We start from the raw sequence: 26,679 nt of genomic DNA, 5'->3' as shown, positions 1-26,679 counted from the left end.
TATATAAATATTCCTCTATTGCTACATCGTGCAATTAATCACAAGACAGCTGTACTTAATGATATTGGTTAATAATGTAATCTCCTCGATGAGTCGATACTTCGTGTATATTTTGATATCTTTTAGTGTAAGCATAACAATTCATAGCTTAATATACTACCGTGATACAAATCATAAAAGGTATACTGGTAATAAAATAATAAACTTCTCAAAGTTTTAATTTTCTATGTGAATAAATGCGCTGACTTTTACAGAAAGAAATAATTATCAGCATATCTTGCATTGCTATAATGTAAACGAAAGCGTTCAGAAATAATTCTATCAATCATCGTGCGACAATATGCGTCTGTGATAAGTCTAATTTGGTATAAATCAAGTAAAGAAATTTAAATAAGTATGTATAATTAATGTACTACATTCAGTTAAAGGTTATAATCTATTCGTAGTCAAGCAATTCAAGAAAAAAATCGATAACACCACATTGCCTGTAATGTATAATGAATATATACAACAAAGAAACAGCTAGGCAGTTTCATAACAAAATCCGATTAAATAGTCATAGTGATTTTAATAAGAAAACTAACAGTGAAATTTTCGTATCGGTATTATATGTTGCAAGATAATCACTTAAAGGCATAATCATAAATATCTATTCGTTCTTCTTCATGGTATCTTCTTCACGTTCAGCACAATGTCTTGGAAACCAGCCTCTAACCCTTATTTCTCGGCCTTCAGCTGCGTTGTATATCAATATATAAAAATTTTGTAGATTAAGTAAATAATCCCGTTACAGAGAAAATATGTTTCAATTTTAATCCTTCTAGCAAAGTATTACATTAACTTTTGATCATAACTTACCATCAGTACTTTTATCTAGCACTTTATTTCCATAAAGCCATCGCCTATATCATAAATAAGTGTATTTGCAAAATTGAGTAATCTGTAAATACAATTGCACATACAAGTGATAATATGCGGCAAGTCATACGTCCAGCGAAAGCATACTTGTAGCTAATCGTAAATTTACGTTAATTGCAAGAAAAGCTTACTTTGTGGCCCTCGTGATCATAATTTTATCACCAACACTTATAGAAATTCTTGGATCATCATTTATAGGTAATGAACAACATACTCGAATTCCGTGCCTCCAGGCAATGAAACTGCCATTGTACTTTCTTACAGCAACGTACGATACCTAATATTAAATTGCAATGCATTCTGTAAGCAAAACCTTAATAGTACCGTACTTCTGCAATGGACGTCATGGTCAGTAACTATATAGTATTTTATTTCAATATTTCAGAAATGTTATCTCTAATTAATACCGTTCTGTCTCTCTTTTCGAGCTTCTGTTCAAGTTGCTCTATCTGATTTATGGAAAAATAATTTGATTAAGGTAGTTATCATAACTGTTGATTTATTTACGCGTATTTTAGTAAATTTTACTACTAACGGTCATCGTATATTGATTACAGCCTTCTCTGACAGTCCAAACTATTCCATCGCCTTTAGGCTCACTGCATCCATTACATACCTAATAGTACACAGCGTATATATAGTCACTAAAACATCATCATTATGCCATTTGTCCAATTTATTTGTTAAATTTAAATAGTAGTTGTAAGAATAAAGTAAGGCAGGTTGTAATTTTAAACCTCTAAGATGTTCCTCCAGTATCCTAAGTGATACGGATATAACCATTTTTCATCTTTACTTCTCCGATAATTAGCCTAGGGCAAAGATAGAAAGTGTAATTCATTATATCAGTTTTAAGCACATTTACGCATTGCGGAAGGAGTTAGAAAGCAATTACAGAATATCAACCACTGATTGGATCACATCTATGTTACCTTATCTCTAATCCAATTTTCCACTCCAGTTTCATTTCTGATTATAGATTTAAGCTGTATATAAAGTAGCATTCCTACTGCTAAAATAACTCCAATGGACAAACCGACTGTGACCATAGCAAAGATTACTCCAAATACATTAAAATAGTCATCGTTGTTGATATAATAGGCTACACCTCCCTAAAATACAATTAAATACCAACGTGTTGATGAAGAATACATATTATTCTCTTTAAAGCAAGTATTACGACATCACCTTTGGTACACTAGCATATATATGCAGTACTGTATTGAGTTAGTTACGAGTTAGGACATAAAAAGATTAACTATCTGGACTACAATTTGAAAGAAATTGTCTTGTACAATATCAACTAAAATTGTATGATTACTGTATTAGTATGCCACAATAATGATGTAAATGGTATCTATGTGTACGAGTACATTATGCAACAGATACAATAGCAATCATTGTGAGTGATAATGTGCGCAACGAGCAAAATCCTGAATTGTAATTATTCTACAACGAGAATTGCAGTCATTCTTCTTTTCTAAGTAGTTTAACATTTATATATAGATATGGGTATGCGGGGTACTTAAGATTTACCGTTCTGATAAAATGGATAAAGTATGCAATCAAGATAAAAGTTGACTGTATACAACCGCATGGTGCAAAGAAGAGAAAGAGGGTAAAATTTTTGTGATTAAAATGGCCAACGCAACCGTTAATCCAGGGACAATGATGATCCATTTTCATAACGCACCTAGCGGAAGATAATGATTTTTGTCGCTTATAATAATGGATTATGTCGTTTATGCTATATTCTATGCAAGTAATGTTTATAACTAATATTTATGATTAGTATCCTAATTTCAATCTATTGACGGCGATCAAAATGCTATTTACAATCTTACCGATTACATCTTCGGCAGTGATGGGATCGTGGTACTTTGAAGGAAAGACAAATTTTGCAATATTGCAAAAATTTCTCATTTGATTTTTTCCGCTGTCAACATCACAAAAATGACAGTTAGTACAGGCGTAAGTAGAGTATCTATTCATGTAGCAATAAAGGTAACAATCGAGCTTATTTATAAGTTATCATCAAAATTTAACAGTCATATTTGCAATCGAGCGTAAACTTTATAATCGTTTTCGGTTAATAATTATAATTAACTATACGAATATAATGCTAGTCAAAATATTAAATTGAAGTTAAAAATCTTGCCGGCTGGTTTGATTCATTTATGGCTGACATAGTGCCATGATATGCGAGTAAGCATTCTTATGAAAACATCTCAGTTCGACGATGACAAAAGTAATTTAGAGTAAAGTGGATTAAGTCAACATTACATCATTACAAGCTTGTGGTTAGGAAGCACTTAGTTCTCTAATAACAAATGATTACAATTAGCTGCGAAAGCTTGTTGTTGATATTGCATTTAAATATTAGATTCCATATTAACTAAATTTTTCATATCATGCATCTATTGCGACGATTCTACTCTGAGTAGATATAGTTGAAGTCAATATCCTAGAGGTGCTAGTCAAACAGTAATTAATTATTAATTCACTTCCCTATAAAGGAGCCTTTTTCTGAGTAATGATAAGTACGTTGATGCTAACCAGATTTACTACAGCTTGTTCTTGTCACTTATTTGTTGTGTTGTGTTACGTTTATTTATTTTTTATTAACCATACGCTGATACGCGTCGAAAAGAGAACACATGCATTACGAGTATGAATTGAGCAGCTGACGATGTGCTCATCCTATCAATATCCATTATAGCCACTAGCATCGTTAAAATGGCAGCTCAAGTGAAATCCAGTTTAATTTCAAGTGTATGGTGAAAATGATGATCATCTAGAAGACATTGACCACAGGCAAGAAGCGTATGAATGACTGATATGCACAATTGCACCTACGCCTGCAGTCGTATTAGAGCAATTGGATGCTATGGCGAATACATGACAACCCCATCAGCTACTACTAAAAGCCATTCGTTCTACAATAGGATTAGCAGATGTTATTTTAGAGTACTCTGATTCTCATTAATCCATGTTGATGACTTCAAGACTGGTGTATTCCTATAGCATGACATCAGCTATGGTAATTTGATAGACAATAAGGTGAGGACGCCATTACGACATGCATAAAATAGGCATGACATCATCTACTTTCTTACCGGTCGCCAACCTTCTGGTACATAGCCAGGGCCCAAATGAATCGCTCGAAAGAAATTATAAAATGTTGCTACAACCCATGATAGAAATAGCGTTAAATTAATAATTCCACCTTGGGTATGAATGGGCCACCATAATAAACTGCAATAGATCGTAGAACTGGTAATAGCCAAGATCACCGAAATCGCAATTAACGGTCCCCAATGGCAAACAGTACGCCAGTTGTTCATTTGGATAGGCCAATTTTCGAAGAGAGTCCACGCTTGATCGCTGTGTTTCTAATCTTAGCGCAAATGATCGACTGCACGCATATGGTGGATGAATGATCAAGTTGTCTGTAAGTAAATCTGTTTTCAACCTGTGCTGACTGCAAAGGAACCTGCAATAGATGCAAACTTGCCACTTGGCCTGCAGCTGTGGAGCACAAAGCCGCAGATTCCATTCTTCACCATTTTACTATACTGTAGTATGAATGACTAATTCCAGTCCATAGCCAGTTTCTTACAGTGCACAGTACTGTAGTTGGCCGTGACTCGAGCCTGCATTTTCTATGGCCTGGCTAGAACTGGATTGTACCGCTACAGTGCAGTCCAGTACTGTACACTGTACCGTACTGGAGTTGTGATAGTCAAGACCTGGACTGGAAACTCTCCTCGGATGGACAGATTTTTCAGATGGGACAAAATGGCGCAAAATAGTTACTTAATTTGGATCTTCTGTGTCTCTATTCTAAGTCACTCTTAGTAATTGATCCTTATTTAGGATTAAGTGCGTTAGTCTAATCCATGTCATTCAACATTTATAATTTTATAGAACTACTTTAAAGCAAAACTGGTTCAGGATAATACTATAGTCCTGATAGTGAAGAAGACCTGGAATGCAAACTTTCCTTTAGGTGGACGGATTTTTAAAGATATGGCAAAATGTCCAAAAATAGTTACTTACCGCTTAAAATTACGCTTATTGCTGAATCCAGCATCTACATATTGAAGTAATAATGAATGCATGCGTTTGAAACAGTATTTTGATGATATGTGTCTGAAATGTCTGTCCAAACCAGTACTGTACACAGTGTCCAGTGTGATAGCAATTTCCTTTTCTAGTAGTCTTCTACTGTGAAAATTAGTTTATTGAATTAATTAATTAGATGGCAAAATCAGAAATAATTTTGTTTATCATATACATTAAATTAAGCCTAAACTGGGTGCAATGTCGGTGTAGATGTTTTACGAGGCAATTTCGATAAATTCTATTCTTATACTGTATTTTCACCACAATCTTGCCATCGAAAAGAATCCAAATAATCCCTCTGTACATTACCATAGACTAATAAACCAGCATACTTAATCGAAGGGCCTGCCATGGATTACTCAATTACTCCTAGTAGTCCATGACAGTAACTTATTTTCCCCCTTGTACCATACTCTACTGACCAGTATCAGATTAGAATGTAGTATTGTATTCCTTGCCAGCTACACTGGTGTTCTTTACTGTATCCGCTACAATGCTATCTAGTTCAGCTTATTTACTACTGTACGGATTGATTGATTTTTGCTCTCTACATAAAAGTGATAAAACTAGTGATTCGCTTCTTAGTAAATAGATATATATCCTATCAAATAACACAGTATCTCATCTATCTATCGATAAGTGCTGTAGATATGAACAGATACATTTAGTGGAGTGTATTTTAAAATAGAGCAGGAGGAGGGGCAAAAGGATTAAGTCGTTCCGACATTATTCTCTTGCTATAAATAATCATCATAGTAAATAGATAGATATCCTATCAAATAACCCAGTATCTCATCTATCTATCCATAAGTAGATATTAACAGATAAATTTAGTGGAGTGTATTTAAATAGAACAGGAGGAGGGGCAAATTGCTTAAGTCGTTCCGACGTTATTCTCTTGCTATAAATAATCATCATAGTAAATCGATATACATCCTATCAAATAACTCAGTATGCCATCTATCGATCTATAAGTAGATATTAACAGATAAATTTAGTAGAGTGTATTTTAAAATAGAACAGGAGGAGGGGCAAATTGCTTAAGTTATTCCGACGTTATTCTCTTGCTATAAATAATCATCACATTCAAATTGTATTGTTCAAGTGATAGATATGTTCTAACATGATCTAGAATCAATAAGACTACGCCATGACAAGTTCTTATCCTGTAGACTGTATATATACACAGTAGGGACTGTTCCCGATGCTTTGAGTCGAAACCCTACGGCTTCTATCAGCTGTCATCACGTCATAAACAGAAATAATCAATAAGACTGTTAATAGAGCAATATTGAAACATTATAAGACGTGCAGCTAACAGCTCCTATAGTAGTTGAGTGAAGTAAAACAGACCAACGAAATTGCAACATGTCATCAGCCAAAAGGAAAGCTCCAACAAATAATGTTAATGCCGAATTTTGCGATTTCTTAATAGGTAATACTAACTTACACGAAATAGGATACATGACCAAGGAGTATGAGACTATACGTCCTATACTCGTAGTTTTAAAGTTGAGTAAAGACTACGGTAAAAGTAATTGACGTTAAGGTAGGAAATGTATTGGATAAATGAATGATACACGTATAAATATCATCCGGTATCGAATTGCCAATCGATTGCTATTACTGTATGGATTAAAGTAAAGGAATGAAAATGGCTATACGCCTATCGATATGTTTAGTGTACATCGATCAAGGAAAAAGGGCTATTAGATTTGTAATGTTAGCTTGAAAAAGGGACTCCATTCTCAAGTTATGTTATGGTGCAGTACAGTAAATAGGAAACGCACATGGATCGGTAGAATAATCGTTGTTGATTTATGAACAAGTTCGTTCAAATGATGTTAACTTTTTTACTTTGATCATATGCTTAGTACTCGAGTTAATCATGCCAGAATTTTTTTAGCTTGTCCATATTAGACTGCACCCTTTAGTAGAGTCATACATGTTGATCAAATCGGTACAGTAATTAGTATAGACTCTATTCTGTAGTAAATAACTCTTACCTTTTCGTTAAATCAATGACTATTTACATGGATCATACTAGTCTGCTCCACTTAAACCAACTTATTCAGCGAGTCATTAATACCGCATTACGTAAATTTCAAAATAGGGTTATCAAATGCAATACACATTAATATAAACTGTTTTCAATTCCAGACAATATTGGTGTAATTCACTGTCTAATAATTTTGTTGATAAAGTCAATCATCTTATATATGAATGAACTACAACGTTTCTATAAATTTTTATTATATAATTATAGAATTAGCTGACTATGAAAAAAATGTTAATCGCCAAATGCATAAATTTTCCGCCTACAGGTAAGCACTGTCATCTTTGAACACCGTATTATATTGCATTTGTTATTACCAGGATTCTCGCAAAGAACGCTTCCTAAGCGAATTGCATTACTTGAATTATTTTCATCATCCTCCTAAAGTAATAAATAAGTTAATAGAATTCAAATGTACTGTACATTAGTGCAATATCTACCCATATGTATCCATTACAATCCAATGGATGCTGTATTGAAAATTTATAAATATATATTATATAGTGGATTACGATAAGAGAAGTGATTGTTAATACCGGAATCAGTTTGACTCTTCCAGTAGTTCTCTATATCATGCAAGACCGTACTACTGTAACACTACTCAATAGCGTTAAAGTGGACTGAAAGTATGTACTAACCATAATCACATAAATAATTTTCGTTATTCACTTTCAATAAATTTAAATCAGGAAAGCCGCCAATGTTCTTGCGAAGCATCCCCAAAGAATAACTAGCGGTGCACAAGCCAAAAAATTGGTATGGCCATAATGCAAATTATCAAGCAATACTTATGTATAGTAATGAGTATCTTTTAATCCCAACTCTTTAATGTATCCAAAACGTTAACATTTGTAAAGTAATACTAAACATACATATCATTCACTGTTCCCGATTCTAACAGTACTTTTCAAAATTAATTGAATACAGTAATATGCTCTTATCGTAAATACTGTGATAATATTTCAGGAAGGTATTGGCGAGAAAATTGCTCAAAAAATTGAAGAATTTATCAACACTGGATCGTTGAAAAAACTTAATAAGGTGATAATGGATTGAAATGATTGTACTATATGTTACAATAATCATAATGAAGTTGTACAGTACATTAACCAAAGTGATATAAAGCCATTACAGAATAAAACAACTAGCACTGTAATAGGTAATGTAACTCAATAAATATTTTCAATAACTTTAATAAAATAACTTTACATTTATGCATCGCTTATATACTTATACTGTAGATAAGAGCTGATGATACAACTGTAGCTATCAATGAATTGACCCGGGTAACTGGCATTGGGTATGGCCCAGTAGATGAATAGTAAAATACCGTAGATAGAATTTACACAGCGATTTTTTCTAGCCATTATAGATACTACGATAATAATACTTACTGTAGTATCGTTATCATCCATAGGCCAGCTGCTGCACGCAAGTTTTTTGATAAAGGCATCAAATCCATCGAAGGTTAACACACTAAATTCAATAGCATTTCGTAAAATAGAGTTTCTCCTCAAATTCGGTAAACCATGACTTTACCCTTATTTCAACGTAGATTTGCGAAAACAGCAAATCCTCTTAAATCACCATCAGCAAATTGGCTTGCGGTACAACTTTTAATTTCAATATAATGTAGTAATTCTAAATTTAGTAAAATAAATTTCTACACCGTTTATCGCTCTTTTGTTTTTACTAATTAGATATGTCGATGATTTTGAGAAACGTATCCCTCGCAAAATGGTTACCGAATTCGAGGTTCAGTATTGATCGAATCATTCTAGCATAGATTTAGCTGAAATATTTTTTGTGTATCTTCCAAGTCTATACGGTACTTCTGTGTCAAGTGACTAAAGAATCTTTACCTGCATTAACGTAGGCCATAATCAAGAAAAATATTCATTCTGTCGATACAGCATACACGGTTGAAGTATGTGGGAGCTATCGAAGAGGTAATACGGCCGCATTCATACTATAATAATCGTCAGACAGGATTGGTACCAGACGCGTCATTTTTAATTGCAGGTGCTGAAAGTAGTGGTGACATTGACTTCCTGCTATCTCATCCTTCCTATACTTCTGATAAAAAAATCGGCAATAAGGTGAAGAGCGTTTATACTGTATAAGTTCACGAATTAATTGTCGCGTCTGTGTAGTATAGTGTATATGTATTAGTACTAAGTTCTCTTCTAATAGGCATCTTTATTACATCAAGTCGTTAAAAAGCTAGAAAATGCACATGTCATTACAGATACAATTTCTATAGGAAATACAAAATTTATGGTCTGTTCGATTTTAATCGATTCTGATACAGTAAAATATAATCTACCAAAGTTTTTTTCTTAATTCCAAATATTTTGCATTGCTCTACCGCAAAGGGTGTCTGCAGATTACCTGACAACGATAACCCTGATAACATTCATAGAAGGATCGATATAAGGCTAGATATAGAAATCGTAATATGGCGATATCTTCGCGCTATAATATTTAGCTATAGAACTCTACTAGTCATGAATAAAATTTTAATTGTATCCGATTAGATTATACATCTACCTTTATCTGAAACAATCTCTATCTCATTTTAGGTTACTCTGCTATGATCAGTACCTGTGTGGATTGCTCTACTTTACCGGTAGTGATCTCTTCAATAAGCGGATGCGACAAACTGCAATAGAAAAAGGATTTACCCTAAATGAATATTGCATAAGGTAAACTGATGTACAGTAGATGTACAGTATAGTAGCGTTTATGTGCCTATCTCATGCAATTATAATAAGTGTATTATACTAACATTTCTCCTTTACATTACCGCTTCTCTTATACCCAATGCAGACCAATAGGAACGACAGGTATTAGTAATGATCTATAGCGAATGTATGATACTACCAATTATTTGATTCTCAGATGTAGAGGTTACTGTATAAAACCATCTCAATTCGATTTGTTCATTTACAACCTTTCATCTAGTACTAATTGAATAATTTTTGGAGTCATGTAACTGCAATTTAGCTTATCTCTTATAATTTGACATTGCTTTTAGCTATTAGTATTCATACTGTAGTTTGCGTGACGTAGATAAGCAATGGTCATAACCTGAATTTAGTCAATCTTAAGATTAACTAAACAGTCCTAGGACTGACTAAAGGGCTAGTCAATCTTAGGATCGACTAAATTCGGATTTTTTATTATCATAACAGATATACTCGTATACTGTAAGTTTATTGAACAACTGCGTCGTAAGAAGTAAACACTATGTCGCTGCTGACAGTTACCATTACTGTGCTTGCTAGTTGGTACTTGTTTCAAAATACTTCTAGCATATGCATACCTGTAAATTTGTAACTTGTAGTAGTTGTTTACAGTTTGTACCATACTTGACAAAACGTACATTTCTGTAGTAGTCGTCTGTAATACATATATGTACTGTATATACGCGTATGCAATAATACTGATTAAACATTCTTACCTGATCTTGTATTTTGCATGTTGCTACTACATAGTGTAATACTGTAACTATTGTGAAGAATATTAATGCGTTACCATTATAAAACTTAAATATTTATTTATTTCGTTTCTGTAATGCGTAGGTGTACATGGAGAAGCAATCCCGATTACTTGCGAAGAGGACATTTTCGATATCATTCAAATGGAATATGTTGAACCTCATAAAAGGAACTTCTAAAGTTACTAGCTTACATATCTTGCCTAAGATTTAGACAGCATGTAAATCGCATACAGTATAGTATTGTGTGAGTATTAATAGTATGAAAATGAACTTGTATTACATACATCAAATATACCTGTTGTCAACTAATCTATGAAATTTCATCGAATTGATGTCATAACTTATAAAGATACAGTAAGTCATACTTCACAAATGGTGAGTATACATACATATCATGTAATTATTGTAAGTAAGCTGTCTTGGAATGGCGACAGTCATGCCATGATTGCCAGATAACTACGCAAGGGAGTCAAAGGTAACTGATTTATTTATTATATGTATATATGTACATATATATATGCCACTATATATTATTATGGGTACTGTACTTCGAATACTGAATCTTGCCATCTTCCAAGTATCTTTAACAATATAGTTAATTAATATAATAGATCCATAAAAGGCTTTAGAATAAAAGTAATAAAGCACATTTTTTATTCATTATCAATAAGGTAATGTTTACGGCAACACATATTCTCGAATATAGAATATCTTTTCGAAGCTTAGAATATTTTATCACTATATATATATGTATACTGTATATATACATTATGTAATCCAATATACAATTACAATTAATTACCGGTAATGCATCTCTGCTCTTTACCGGTGTATCGAAATTTGGTGCTCTTTTAAGTGTTTAATAAAGGTCATTAAAATCACATGCAGAAACTGTATGCTCTTGTCAAATACCTATCAGGCGGGAAATCAAGAAACATTCAATTAAAATTACAAACACACCAGCAGTATAGGTACCATTTCGAATGCTGTATTTTGCTGGATAGCAACAGATTTGATACACTAATCTTATTGTACAAATGACGACCAGATCGTTAACACGAGTAACATCAGAAGATAAGTTTTGACTGTAATATTATTTTTAAAGGTAAAGGTTGTGCCTCTGAATCATAAATTAACAACATGATCGATACATCACTTATTACTCAGAAATAATTTGCTACCAATTTCAATTATAGATATCTCAAATCGAATTTTCTATATCATACATAGTTTTTCAATCTGTAATTTAAAATGGTATTACACGACTTTAAGTTATTTATCTTCATTACAAATATTTCACTTTTTGAGGCCGAGATCAATGCAAAGTTCTGTAACCGTTATTATCAGTATCAGCGTAGAGAACATTGCTCTTTTTATAAATTATGAAACTACCCTAGCGTCAGCATTGCTATATCTAATACTGCCACTTCAGTAGTATTAATTAGGGCTAAATAGTAATAACATAAATTGTTTCAATTTGAAAATATTTAGGCTTCAGTAATAATTGACATAAATAACTGAGTACAGGTAACTCCTGCCACGGAAATTAGTAGTCTAATGTACACTAAGGTATAATTTTACTAAGACGTTCTGTGAGGATTGTAGCTTCCTTGCACTATGGTGCTACTACTAGATGTGCTTTCGTTTCCGGCCAAAACCGCCTCACGATGAGTATAATAATGATTAGCGGGATTAAGATAATCCCTCGGCTGGTGACTAGCTACCATTGTGGTAGCGCTGTTGTTACTGCTTCCATTACTTTTCCGATTTATGTTACATAATTGCATATATTCTCTAGGCACATGTCCAAAATCCTCATTACTACTTTCTGATAAATCGCAGCCACTGTGCTCGTATAAGGAGTGTAAATCTTGACTTAACCGTTCATGTGAACGAACCTCACCAGAGTCAGCGGCACTGTGATAACCATATGAAGTCGAACTTAAGTAGGAATTTCGCTTTGGTAAGTCTTCGCTCTTTGGAATGATTTCATTAGCATTAGCATTAGCATTAGCATTAGCATTAGCATTAGCATTAGTTTCATTAGTATTGACCATCGGTCTACGAGATTCACGTTGTTTTTCAAAATTATGCAGTCTAGTCGATTGCTTTAATATACTATTAACTTGCACTAATCTGGCGTTGCTGTCTAATAATCGTGAGTGTAATTTTCTATTTTTAATCTCGTGATCTTTCGCTTCATTTTTGAAGAAGTTGACCTAAGTTGATCATAACAATTCCATTAATTAACCTCAGATGCAACAATTTCGCATGTATTCAAGATCTTAATATGCACAATAAATAAGCTATTTGAATAATATTGATAGCATAGTAATGCTGAACTTTACTATTGCGGATGGCATTCAGAGTCTCCGTAAATATGATTGTGTTAACTAGATGTCTGCAATGATATAATATTTATCTTACATACCTCAGTCTGAAGTCTTAAATTTTGCTTTCTAAGGTTCTCAGTATCTTGGCTTTCTGCAATTGTATTTGCAATCCTCGGATCGGTATTAGCAACTATTAATTATTGATTGTAATAAAAATAGCGATACATTAATAATATTTAACTTACCATTTTGTCTTAGTACTTATGCTACTAGTATAGTAGTACGCTGTAGTATGAATAGTAAGTCTATTTGATTAGGATGTGCTAAAATCTATGTTCGGCTGTCAACTGATTGTCTTGGTGACAGTACTGCCGCTATATCACTAAGCTTACCTTGGCCTCTTGAATCCAAGACGGAAACAAGTTTTAAATTCTGTTTCCTTGCTTTGTGTAAGGATTCTTGAAGTTGAATAATTAAACGCTTATTTTGATTTGCCAAAGTTTTAAAATCCAAGTAATACATGGAGAAATCTTGCTGCATGCTTGCTATCTCGGTTAGTAATTCTTCAATTTCGTTCCTTAATTCACTAATAATAGATTGGCAACTAGCAATTTCACTTCTTTCAAAGAGAAGTCCTTGAGTACAAGCTTCAGATTCCATTAATTTCTGCTCTAAGGCTTTAATTTCACGGTTTGCTTGGACTAAGGCATGTTTGAGTCTTTGATTGTCATTTGTTAAGGATTCATGTTGTCTTTTCATCTCGGAATATTCAACTGTACGTTTCATTAATTCTTCATTTCTTTGTTTTAATGATCTATTCTCTGCTTCCAATAATAGCATTCTTTCTTTAAGGTCAGTAACGGTCGGTGACTTTTCATTTTGTTCCTGAAAATAGAATTAATTTATAGTTGAAAAAAATGATTTCATCGCTTGAACACTATCCTGAACAAATTCAATAACTTTCCTACCATTTCAATGCTATATTCAGTCAATGCATCGGAAAGACCAGGAACTTCATACTCGTAATTCGCTTCCATTTTCAGCTTTTTTTATTTTAAAGCGATCTGAAGATACCAAATAAGCAGCATAGAGTCAAAATTTAGCATTTCGTTTGCTTGGAAAGAACAGCACATTGCCGCCGCATAGGAGTGAAAAAAATTGGATTTGAATTTCAACTCGATTGGACATTCCTTCTTATTGACAGCGAACTTGGAGACTGTCCAGGAACAGTATGGTACTGCTGTACCTTACAGTATAAAGGACTGTATACTGTACAGTACAGTCCATCGGAATTTGCATACTGTACTGTACAGTACAGTACACTCCACTACAGTACATACAGTAGAGTACAGTACTGTACGTATGGTACTGTACAGCATCATGGTAGACAACACTGTGTCAATAAAGACTGTATTACGTCATTAAGCATGACAAAAAACGAAGTGGATCAGAAGCGCCCTTCCATACATTGTATCATGTATAAACAGTACAAAGACCAAAAATGTTTGGCATTTGCAAATGCCAAGCAAATACAATGGGCTTTGATCGTTACACATTCTTTCTATTCTATCTTCTTTCCTCCGCTATTTACAGCTACTGTATGACACTGAACAGCATAGAACAGTAAGCACACACCGTAGTACTCTTGTGTACAGTACTGTACGCATTTTACACTACCATCAAGTCTTCAACGCGCTGAACTCGACATTCTACAAGTGACTATAGTATGGTGTCAAGCCACAACACTAACTCATGGACAGTATCCTTTTTTTTCAGCAGTAGAAAGTCATTCCTAGCCATAAGCGCTTACATCCGACACATTCATCATAAAAATAAATAATAATAATAATGATGTCCGGACTTCAAAAATCGATTGGCTGTAGGGTTCATACTTTGATTCTATCCAGAAATGGCGTCAATAAACAAAAATTTACACTTGATAGCAGTGATGATAAAATTCAAAACTGGTTACTACACTACAATGTATTGATAAGATTTCACCAGCAGAACTGGTGAAGCTGACACAATATTTAACGAATTGGAGAAAAAATTCCAGTCAGCGCTTGCGTTGAACTGATAACAAAGATCGATAGCAACATCAAAAATAACATTCTTGCTATTTGTAGACCGTACTGTTTTGCATTCTTCTATACATACAATGTATGTTCTATCTATAAATTATTATAATTATTACACTGGTCGAAATGAGCCTCGTTAAAGTGAATGTTACGATCGAAAGCTGTTTACCAATTCCTTAATTTCATGTACTGTACTGTATGGCACAATGCCATATCAGAGATAAATTGCTTAAACAGCTAAGCGTACAGTATACAGTACAGTATATTAGGTTGATCAGATCTACAGTACTGTATGTACCGTACAGTACAATGTACGTACAATGGTGCGTATTTGAAATGGTTGCGACATTATCTATCGTAAGTGTGTTGGAATGACTCTCGAAAATCTCAACAAGCGGGAAATAGAACCTGGTCAAATGATTCAGATCTAAAAGCCGAAAGTACAGTATCTAGAAAAATACTTTAGTTACCCTGGGGAGAAGATGACGTGCCATTCCAATTTAATTGAACTTAAAATTGATATGAAATAATCGCCAGCTTGCACACTGGCGTATAGTGTGCACTCATTGGTCACAAATTGCATTTAATACAAGTCACGATAAGTGAAGAGCTATGCGACAATGATCATAATTAATAGGAACGTACGGTACGGTACACTGCTTAATAAAATAGTCAAGATAAACTGGCAAGTCAACGAGCTGAGCAGTGAATACCACACTATGCATGTTCAACTTATAGCTTATCCTATATGCAGGTGTTGTAAATAGCAATAACTCAACCATTAAAGTTGTAAGTTTCATGAAACGTAACAGAAGGTGTAAAAATAAAAATGCGATGTTAATATAGTAGGTGTTTAATTCCTCTCACAAACTGTCATAATATTTGTACACAATCTAATTAAGTTAACTAACCTTTCCCCGTGTTCAAAATTTCAATCATGCTCGACTACGCTCGTCGAATACCGCGTAGTATGTAGTAATACTGTACACTGATGCTAATGTCTACTTTCTAAATTTACAGTCTTTGCAATGTGATAAGAGCACGTACCTTGCTATACTTGAAAATTTCCGAAGGCACTGAAATGTTCGCGCAAATCAAGTTGATCAACACCAATTCCAAGTACTGTTTGCCGGGCATAAAGATAACAAGTATAGATAAAATTAGCAAGTTTTCCCGAACTATCAAATTTTAGATTTATCTCTACAGTAGAGTAAGCCTGAGGTAAATAAATTGAATAGTGATCCACCGGCCAGCTTAACCTAGCTTAACGGTTTCGTGCAGTGTACAGTGTACAGTACTAACTATCGACAGGTGCACAGTCCAGTACTGTAAATCCGCATACAGTACAGTACTGTACATTATTCTTTTGTATTGGACTTTACAGTACTGTACTGTACACTACAACAATACAGTACAGTACTATACTGTACACTGTACTGTACTGTACGGTACGTATAGTACAGTATACAGTACAGTACTGTACAGTACGTACTGCACTTGTACAGTACAGTACAGTACAGTAAATGCTAATTATTATTAATTCTGATCATGTTATGTATGGAATTTGCGTGGCGTAAAAACTACAGTACAATACAGTACAGTAATGCACTGTACAGTACCTGTCCTGTACCGTTCCGTTCCGGACTGTACTGTAGATGTAATTTACTGGTCCATGGTATTGTACTGTACAGTACTGTACAGTACAGTGTACAGTACAACAATGATTGGTATCAGTGACGTCGCAGTCCGAAATTTCTGTACAGTACAGTACGGTATATTCAATTTTCAATCAATCAATACTGTACCGTACACTGTACTGTACTGTACAGTGTACTGTACTGTGCAGTATTACAGTACTGTACAGTACAGTATAATGGCACGGTATTACGACGTGAATTGTACAGTACGACGGTTGCAGCGACCGACATGTAACAGCAACTGATAGTTTATATTAGAAACTTGAAAGAAATACAACTATTCAATACTGCGATATAAAGTAATAAAAATATTAAGAGCCAATTGCTCAACGTCGTACTGATCTGCCTGCATGGAATTGGAGCCAAATTTAAACTACATTTCTTCAAAATTGAAAGACGTAATTTAAGGCAACACTCGAGCTGAACAACTTTCAATCATTTCGCAGGACTCGCTACGTGGTCTTACAGTTGTATACTGTACAGTACAGTATTACTGTACAGTGTACAGTAATAATGATCCCGGTGTTAAAGGTTTTCATGGTCTGGCCTAGTCGCAGTGTACTGTACATACTGTACTATACAGTACACTACAGTACAGTACACTAGAGCATGGACTACTAGAAAAATACCTGGACCGGAAACTCCTTTGGACGGACAGATATTGGGCCTTATTTGATCAATAAATTGTGTCAAACACTTCATTATGACACTACTTTAATATGCAGATAGTCGATTCTGAACTGACTGATTTTTTTCAATTCAGTAATATTACATTGCATTCCATTACCTGTTACTAAACTCTGCTTAAAAGTAGTCGATTTAGATCATGAATGTTATTCAAATTGATAAGAGAGATTTCGTAAATAGAAACCGAAGATCTATACTGAGTAACTATTTTTCTACATTTCGGCCTTATCTGGTATGTAAGGTCCATCCGTCCGAGGAGAGTTTCCAGTCCATGTATTTTTTTTCTACTACTGTGCATTGTACTGTACATTTACAGTACTGTACAGTAGTCTACAGTACAGTAGGACTAGAGCAATGGCTGAGTTACTGAAAGCGCTGAAATACGCGAATATACATTATACAGTAGATTACGGTCTGGTCCGGTACACGTCAAGTCTACAGTACTTCGCCATCAGTAAAGCACTGTATAGTACAGTACAATATACTGTAGTACGTCATCCCTAACTAATAACAGTACAGAGTATAGTACAATACTCGTAATTCTTCTTCTCCTCTTAGGTAGTGCAGTAAATCAATGTCTTCCATACTACTCGGAGGATTTCAACGTCTAGCAAAAGCAAACATTGGCCAAGCTCCAGAAAGATTAACACGTTCTATTTGTAATGTGAGCTTATTTTAACTGATGTTACTAAAATTTCTGCATACGTCTACACTATATATCATACAGTTCAGCACTAAATTAATTAATTGTACAGTACTGTATATGCAATTTACTGTACTTGATTGATTGAAAAAGTAGAAAACATGAACAGTATGTTAACGATGATTGTTAGCTAGCCCACTGCTTTTGACAAGACAGGTTTATATATCTTGAACCTTTTCTGTATGTATTTATATCTCTCTATATAGATGGGTTTGACAGAAACAAGCATTCACAATAAATTAAGCGAGCGTTTGAAACCGATTCATCTAGACGTAATAAACGAGAGTAATATGCATAATGTGCCCAAAGGTATTCCGTTCATTCAGTACTTATGTTAAGTTAATATGATATACGCGTATATATCCCATTAATGTCCAGTGCTGAATTTGAAATTAATCGATTGTGCTTATTCTAGGCTCGGAAACCCATTTCAAAGTCATTATTGTTTCCGATTTATTTAATGGCAAATCATTACTCCAGGTACACGATAAATAAATTAGATTCGTTGAAATCTGGTATTGCTCATGGGTTAATCGTGCTACGCAGAGATGTTTGCAGCTACTGTCACTGACAGACGATACAGCATTAAAAAATAGCGCTTAATCAAAGAGCATTCTTATTACCGAATCACTTCAATGTTTACCTTGTAATATTGGAAAGTAAGAAATGAGACGTTATTAACGTTATGTTATACTTCATCGGTATAGAGACATCGAATGGTTAACGAACTCTTGGCTGAGGAATTAAGTGGATCGGTTCATGCTCTAAGTATTCAGGTATTCCTTCTATATTTACCGAGTAAAGATAGGGTTCACTTGTTGACGACTATTCATTGAAATGTACAGGGATGTATTTTAGTTATAGCTAGCTAATTCCCGCACACCTACCTGTGCGTTGTTACTATACGGTAATTTGGTTGATAGTCTGGGGACAGTTAATACTGTAACTACGTTCAAGATGTAAGTTTAACAAAGGATTGATTGAACACTCATTTTCGGACAGTACTTTAGTATAGACCTTGTACAATATGATACAGTATTATTTCAACTATTGACACTGTCCGCAAAAGCATCTCAAATGTCGGATAACTTTCTATAATTACTTTACATAGGCGAAAACGTCTCAGCAGTGGGAAGATTCAAATCATCATATTACAAAATCGCCTCCATGCTTGGGAGGTAGTGGTAAATGAAGTAGTTAAAGAAGCATGGCTTTTAGGAAAATAAATTCCTTTCAATTCTTAATTTCTGTAACAGTAAACTCTTAAATTTTAAGTCAAAGAACTGTACATAGAATTATATTTTACAGTATTTCGGTGGTAACCTCATTACTTTATTTGTTCGCTTTGAATTTAACTGGAAGAGTCTCAATGGCATATAAATCGTGAGTTAGTGAATGCAATTCGTTCAATGTATGCGAATATACGCCTACATTATTTAGCTATTTCTAAGCCAATGGTTTCTGGTACAATAACATTATTAAAGCTGCATAAATTAGGATAGGAAATTTGCGTAGAATTGATAAATATAAATTATTGCCTTGTAATAAACTGATCATATTTAATTTTTGCTATTATGAGTTGCTAATTAAGATAATCGTGATAACTGTAAATTATTTTGGCATGAAGGAGAGTCATAACGACACCTTTCTAAATCGACTCTTATTGCTGTTGTGTAGGACACATTATGATGTTATTAAATATATATTAATTAATACTAGATGCACTCACGCTGTTCTTTGATGTTAGCTAATACCACTATTTCTTATGATATGTCAATTGAAGTTATCGCTTCATATTACCCAGCTACTTTGCATTGAAAACATTTAATCTGAACTTTTTATAGCTAAACGCATTACGTGATATTAAGTTCTTTTGTGGGTAATTATTTCAGTAACACTAGATAACCGCTGCAATAACTCTTCGCGACATTTCTCTCTACAGCATTGAATATAGATCATAGTAGATCAGCAGACGGCTGTGAATGAAAATAATTCTACTATATAATTTCAATATAGTGAGTGCTGTTGATATATGCCAGTTATTATCTTAAAATTAGCTAACCTACTCAACGCAACTTCATTGTAAATAGTTAGTGCTACTACCGTAACAAAGTTTGCTTTATCGTTTGAATTCTTTTAGTACAATTAGATGAAGCAAATATTCAAAGATTGCAGGATAAATGATTTCATTATAATTATCGAAGCATCTATCATACGAAGTGTTATATTTGCTTACAGTAATAATACTAAAATTCCAACTGGAAGACTTATTTCACGCAGATCCATTCGCTATTTAACAGTTACAACATAAGTTTCGAGATTATGGTTAAAAATATTTTAATTTTTTGATTAAAAAGTTGTTACAAATGTTATTATTATCCATTTTGAATAAAGCTAATTAATCTGGCGCAAAGTAGCCGGTATCAAGTGAAAAGCCTTGTTGAATTAACTTATATACAATTTTATTTCATAACTTATGGCAAATATATCAAAAGCTTTCGAAACTTACTTTAGCTGCTATTTAGGTATTGTATCGATGTTACTGCGTGACCTTTAGATGCTTGATAGGTGGTAATTGTTTTTCGTTTATGAATCTTATTTCTTTTTATACTTGACGTTGAAGTTTCGTGTAATGACGAATCCCTTACTACACCTTTGCTGCATCCACAAACACTATACAATGCATTTCGGTATGAATCATTGAAGAAGCTATAGACAATTGGATTACAGCAAGAATTAATATAGCCTATCCAGTTAATGGTAGCATAAACCATTGAGTACGTTGTTTCATCTTCGATCATATTAAAACCGTAATCGGTTAAGATTGCGAAAAGATAGGCAGGCAACCAACAAACGAAATACAGTCCCATAACAACACCGCATTTGATAGCTGCAATACGTCTTCTGCGCAATATACTTTTTGATTTGCTGTCAAGCCTGAATAGCTTCTTGGATTTTATTAAGGACATAGATATACTGGTATAAAAGTATATGCTAATAATGAGAGGTGCAATTAGACACGATGAAAACATGATTAATGTGAATATTCGTCTACTACTATCACTATACCAGACTTCACGACAGAAATCACCCATCGTACCTAGAGGCACAATAGTTGTAAATTGCAGTAATACGATCGCAAACGGTCCTGCTGCTATCCAAGAACACGCTATAATTATCATTGCAGCCTTAATTGATAACTTTGATTTTAACGGATACACAATTGCCCGATATCGATCATAACTGATAGCAACTATAGTAAATGATTCTGCTAATACTGACAGAGTTTGTGAAAAAGTTTGCAATTTACACATGACTAAACCGAATGGATACAAGTGAGTTATAGTAACAACAACCGTAAATGGCAAATTAACACACAAAATAATCAAGTCTGCAATAGCTAAGTTAAACAGCAAGACGTTAGTTACAGTTCGAACCTTCTTACGAGCTAAAACAACTGTGCAGAAGCAAAGATTACCAATTAATCCAGGAATAAAAACCAGGGTGTACATTGTAATAATAATTACAATCAATGCTGTGTTTTTGATACCAAATGAAAAAATTTGTACAGTTGGTGTGCTCTCATTAGATATGGTATAATTTCTGAAATCACCAATGGAAGTTATATTATTCTCCATGATTATATGGTATGATTGTATTTCTGTCAAGTACAAACTTTAATAAAGTGATTCAGATCGTAGATTAGGATGTTGATCGATACTGTCTTGTTTGGTTCAAATACCTGCGTGAATATAAAAAAATCACTTTTGAGACCAGTGTAGTCATTCTGCTAACATCCAACTGTAATTAACGCCTAAATTATCGATATAGATATGTACATGATACACAGATCTCTTTACATGTATGCACATAACGGTCAGTTTTTAAAACTGATTATCTCTTCGTTTCTGGTCATTAATGAGGAGCGTCATACCAGTATAACATGGAAATCATTGAAAAGTGACATGATTCATTTCATCCTAATTAATACTATACAGTAGCTTGTTTAGAGAAGCAAGTTTTATACTAGGCTATGATTTCTTAAATGCAAGTGTTACCACTTAATTAGTTCTTCGTTAAAAAAAATGATAATCAGTTTTTACTTACAAATTTGAAGGGACTGTAAACAGAAGGGTTCTTTATTTAATTTTAGCTAAAATTTGATTCTTAAAGTGTTCGTTATGGGCTCATTCTATAGCACGCCGCAATGTTTGAGTACGAAAATCATCAAATATCTATGACTGACAAGTTTACGGAGCTTGAACGATAACGTCTGGGTTATACTATTTCTGGACCAGTTTATAATCCCATATAAAATTCTAGGAGTTAATTGAAAATCGCGATGATTACAACGATCAATTCTATAGCTTGCACATCGCAAGCTATATTTCATTATACGTCTACGTCGACCTCATGCAGACTAATGCAATATACGCGTATATGTATACATAGATCATCTATAAACAATGCGCTTTGTTATTGCCACATGCTGAGTAATTGTGCATCAACACAACGATAAACCGAATTCATAGAGTTATAATATGAGTGATTTAAAACGCATTACTGTTAAAGTTATGGATACAGATGGTGTTTTGGATCGATCACAACTTAATGGAAGAAAGAATAAAAATTAAACAACTATTCATTGAAAAAAATTATCAATAGCTAATTTAAGAAACTCTTCTCGGTAAGCATCAACATATATTTAATAGATTATTGTTGTCTAAATAGACTTGCACTGTTCTGATACACGGATCTAACGCGACAGTGTAACGATATTCAAAAATAATCCACCTATCAATAAGCATTATCAATTTGTGAACTTTGGCAGTGTTAAATGATTAATTAATTAAATTATTTAGAGATAAACTTGACTAACTAATGTAGTTTATTCATGAAGAATTACCTGACCAAATCCGTAAAGTAGTCCAACATAATCATCCTAGTATAGCTTTATAAACAGAATGATATATCGACGACAACCGCGATCAAAAGTGGGAGTAAGATCTTTCATAACATTATAACAAAGTAGTCAGTATCTATTGTCGATTACTCTGTGCACGAGTCCACAATTAGTATTATCGCTTTTTAAAACGGATACATGAAGATATAATCTACGTGTAGGCAAAGAAGTGTAATAAGAAAATCAGATGATGATTTAGATTACAGAGAGTAACAATAGTCCCTCTTGTTTTCTATGCCTCTTCTAGATAGGATAATCTATAAATTTTATTCCACAATTTAAATATCTTAACCGAACAGGAAATATTAATCTTGATTCTTTGGATAATACATCTGGCTTAATAAATACATTCTTGTAATCCTATTGTATATTGATGGCTAATTGAGTAACAGATACGGTATCAAATATTATGTAAATATAATGGTTGTAAAATGGTATAAAAAGCATCTATGAATTCAAGATAAAAGCTATAAATATTGACCACTCCTTCAATAATACTTGACTAATATTGTAGTAAATATAAAAATCAATTTATAAAAGTATCCTTAGGTCATTTATATATATTAACATGTAATATGGCAAAAAATTTAATGTGTATAATGGCAAATATTTGATTTTGATCTTGTTTGTTAAATAGTAAACACGCAGTAACTAAACGATTCCCTTAACCGGGCTCTAAATTGTGCATAAATGACTAAAGTATTTTAGCAGCAAGAAGCTTCTTCTTGTAGCTGCCACATAGAATAAAGTATAAAATTGCTGTAGAGATCTATCATAGATTACATACATAGTAATAATTTAATATACCGCACATGCAAATGTTGAAAAACTACTTAGAGATACATAAGTTACTTAAGATGGTGTTGGGAGTAGTTCTAATTCTCCCTTGTACTGTGTACGTATAATATTAACGGTTAATATTACCAGATGATCTTACCTACACAGCCTTTATCTGACATGATTCAAAATTGATTACTGTACTTATATTCTGACGGTGTACATTTTTATAAGAAATCCGTCATTATTATTTTTTTAACGTCAGATTTTATTTACTGTACTATATTTTGCTAAATATTGGTTATGATTTACGTCATTTCAAAAATGAAAAAGTGGCCATTTTGTGTAACACAGTATTTTGATTTGCGAGAAAAATATTATATACGAGTAATTTATGATTTCCTTATTGTATTACCGAGGCCAAACTACTATCATTCAAATGTTGTAGGTTCTAGGACACTCATTAGAATCTACCTCGGTCTTACAGGGTTATAAAATTTAATATCATGTATTTCTAAATTTGTTAACTAAGAATAAATACGGTAATACCAGCAAATGTTTACGAAAATGCTGCATATCGTCGAGGGAATTCGAAGTATTTCGATACTGTACCAAACTCTGCTTGACGTTCTCAAAATAATCGCTCTTATTATAGCTTTTAGCTCTTAAAAATGCCATAAGTTATCTGCACTAAATTATTTTTGTATTGGTATGGCATAATTTCTTCTTTTCAGCTAGAAGTTTCTTCCCAATGTGTCATTTGTTTGTTGTATTTATAGTTACCATCAGACTCTCATTTTCTCTAGTATTTCGGTATAAAGTTATTTTTCCCGTGCTTCTTATTAATACATCGTGGTGTGCCGCTGTAACGGAAAATGATGCTTTCAATGATACGATCTCTTTAAAATCTGTATGATTATTACTATTATTAAAATAGTACCGTTTCATTATGACGAAAGTGCGCCTAAACTGTAAGAAATTTATAGGATAATTCCTGACTCCGGTATTGAAAATTGACATATTTCGAACGGTTCTTCTAGCCAGTTATATTATCTCCAGCTACTCGCCTTTCAAAAAAACAATTTAGTAATAATTTTATTAATTGACCAGTCGTACTTGTCATGGTGCGATAAAATAAAAAATATAAAATATTTCATGGGCTGTCTGTCGGTTAATTTTTACCCACTTATTATTCTGTAAGCAGAGAAAGAAGACTTTTGGATAATTAGTCTAACTTTTTTTCATCTTTGAGAGAAGTTTTTCGCTAAAAGTGCTCCATCACAGTAGACTCATTCAATCATACTGTATAATGTGCATTCGATGTCTCAGATCCTGTAGTGAAGCTTCAGTAAAAAATGCTATAAATCAAGGATAATACTGTGAGCCAGTGGTGATTGGTGTACAGTATAACATATATATAAATTGCACGTTAAAGGTTCAAGTATAGCACGCAAAGTATTCACGAGCGAGTATAGTATAATCGGAGTACAGTTTCTACTTATTAATCAGTTCTAGCATCAACACTATCTAGCACGGCGAAAGATATTTGAGAAATGCTGCGGTGCACTGCAATTGCACAGCAGAATTGACATGTTGAATTGATAGTGTTTTTATTAGGGAAACCTGAAAGATGGGATTGCAAAGAGCACAGTACTGTACTGTCTTCACGAACGAGTATAGTATAATCGGAGTACAGTTTCTACTTATTAATCAGTTCTAGCATCAACACTATCTAGCACGGCGAAAGATATTTGAGAAATGCTGCGGTGGACTGCAATTGCAAAGCAGAATTGCTAGTGTTTTTATTAGGGAAACCTGAAAGATGGGATTGCATAGAGCACAGTAACTGTACTACTGCTAAATTCTGCAAAGTACAGTACTGTCTTCACGAACGAGTATAGTATAATCGGAGTACAGTTTCTACTTATTAATCAGTTCTAGCATCAACACTATCTAGCACGGCGAAAGATATTTGAGAAATGCTGCGGTGCACTGCAATTGCAAAGCAGGATGGACATGTTGAATTGCTAGTGATTTATTAGGGAAAGCTGAAAGATGGGATTGCATAGAGTACAGTACCGTACTACTGCTAAATACTGTAAATCCGGGATTTACTCACTGTAGGACTGTACTGTACGTTGTCAGCAACTGAGTGACGTGTAGTCACGTGCTCACTGCTAAATGTACTGTACTGTACTGTAAAAGAAAAAGCAACTTCTGTTCCTTCTGTACGGTACGGTACCGTACCCTACCGTACCGTACTGTGTTGTCTTCCTTTTCTGACTGTATTTTAGCCCAAAGTAAAACAAATAGGCCGTCAAAGGCGAGAAGATAGAAAAAAAATTTTTTTTCCAAATCCAAGATTGGCGACTGGTTTAGTGCAAAAGTAATTGACGTTGAATGCCCTAATTCAACGTTATTGGTCTGACAATACGGTAAAACTATTCAAGGCTGTTGATTGCGTTAGGAAGAGAGCGAGAGATATTAGCCTTTCTGTGACAGTCACCAGTGGGCTATAGTGATTACGGTAGTTTTGAACTCAGAAATTGCCTTTTCTTTCATACGGACGGTGCTCAAACTGTTGTTCACAGTGTGATTATACAGTCATGGTGAAAACAACGCTTACCAGTAGTACTAACGAAAACGATGGAGGCAATTCCGTCGATGGATCAACATCAAGGGGAGAAAATAAAGAAAACAACGACAATCTTAGCAATGATATCGGTTCTAGACGATTCGAAAAGCCCATTCAAGTGGCAGATAAATGTATGGCCAGACGAATTGATGACACGTGGCGTAAGTTCTACTAGAAATGGTGAATTATCATCATATCTATACTG

The 26,679-nt window shown here is 33.8% G+C and overlaps 6 protein-coding genes across 6 annotated transcripts in view; 3 read left to right on the top strand and 3 right to left on the bottom strand.

Moving 5' to 3' along the window:
- Positions 1 to 649: 649 nt before the first annotated feature.
- Positions 650 to 4,262, bottom strand: TRIADDRAFT_55884 (uncharacterized protein; the record flags this gene model as incomplete). Its single annotated transcript, XM_002111604.1, has 10 exons — positions 650 to 735; positions 859 to 902; positions 1,050 to 1,195; positions 1,326 to 1,367; positions 1,454 to 1,534; positions 1,656 to 1,730; positions 1,851 to 2,030; positions 2,455 to 2,611; positions 2,763 to 2,854; positions 4,035 to 4,262. The coding sequence occupies 10 exons, from the start codon at positions 4,260 to 4,262 to the stop codon at positions 650 to 652; spliced, it is 1,131 nt and encodes a 376-aa protein (XP_002111640.1).
- A 2,149-nt stretch (positions 4,263 to 6,411) lies between these two features.
- On the top strand, positions 6,412 to 10,778 carry TRIADDRAFT_50243 (uncharacterized protein; the record flags this gene model as incomplete). The annotated part of the gene is made up of 15 exons (XM_002112113.1): positions 6,412 to 6,478; positions 7,310 to 7,367; positions 7,789 to 7,855; positions 8,066 to 8,140; positions 8,341 to 8,399; positions 8,517 to 8,566; positions 8,655 to 8,706; positions 8,800 to 8,854; positions 8,976 to 9,048; positions 9,122 to 9,198; positions 9,293 to 9,379; positions 9,475 to 9,552; positions 9,701 to 9,804; positions 9,929 to 9,945; positions 10,684 to 10,778. 15 exons carry the CDS (start codon positions 6,412 to 6,414, stop codon positions 10,776 to 10,778), a joined length of 1,014 nt encoding a protein of 337 aa, XP_002112149.1.
- A 1,209-nt stretch (positions 10,779 to 11,987) lies between these two features.
- On the bottom strand, positions 11,988 to 13,971 carry TRIADDRAFT_63896 (uncharacterized protein; the record flags this gene model as incomplete). Its single annotated transcript, XM_002111603.1, has 4 exons — positions 11,988 to 12,820; positions 13,033 to 13,124; positions 13,327 to 13,819; positions 13,903 to 13,971. The coding sequence occupies 4 exons, from the start codon at positions 13,969 to 13,971 to the stop codon at positions 12,182 to 12,184; spliced, it is 1,293 nt and encodes a 430-aa protein (XP_002111639.1). The 3' UTR covers positions 11,988 to 12,181.
- Positions 13,972 to 18,041: 4,070 nt separating this feature from the next.
- TRIADDRAFT_63109 (expressed hypothetical protein) lies at positions 18,042 to 19,403 on the top strand. Its single transcript, XM_002112112.1, has 5 exons — positions 18,042 to 18,060; positions 18,306 to 18,408; positions 18,515 to 18,579; positions 18,807 to 18,875; positions 19,211 to 19,403. The coding sequence occupies exons 2-5, from the start codon at positions 18,306 to 18,308 to the stop codon at positions 19,289 to 19,291; spliced, it is 318 nt and encodes a 105-aa protein (XP_002112148.1). The 5' UTR covers positions 18,042 to 18,060; the 3' UTR covers positions 19,292 to 19,403.
- Positions 19,404 to 20,762: 1,359 nt separating this feature from the next.
- Positions 20,763 to 21,623, bottom strand: TRIADDRAFT_4556 (uncharacterized protein; the record flags this gene model as incomplete). The annotated part of the gene is made up of 1 exon (XM_002111602.1): positions 20,763 to 21,623. A coding segment is annotated over one exon (861 nt), but the record flags the coding sequence as incomplete, so codon positions are not given.
- Positions 21,624 to 26,445: 4,822 nt separating this feature from the next.
- TRIADDRAFT_55881 (uncharacterized protein) overlaps positions 26,446 to 26,679 on the top strand; it is a gene marked incomplete at both ends in the record, with an annotated part of 4,016 nt that continues 3,782 nt past the window's right edge. The window contains one exon of the mRNA XM_002112111.1: positions 26,446 to 26,635. Coding sequence (XP_002112147.1) covers positions 26,446 to 26,635 — 190 coding nt within the window. The remainder of the gene's footprint in view (positions 26,636 to 26,679) is intronic.

The sequence above is a fragment of the Trichoplax adhaerens genome, genomic scaffold (genome assembly GCF_000150275.1).
Source record: "Trichoplax adhaerens TRIADscaffold_4 genomic scaffold, whole genome shotgun sequence".
Taxonomy (NCBI): Eukaryota; Metazoa; Placozoa; class Uniplacotomia; order Trichoplacea; family Trichoplacidae; genus Trichoplax; species Trichoplax adhaerens.
This window is presented reverse-complemented; position numbering and strand designations above follow the sequence as displayed.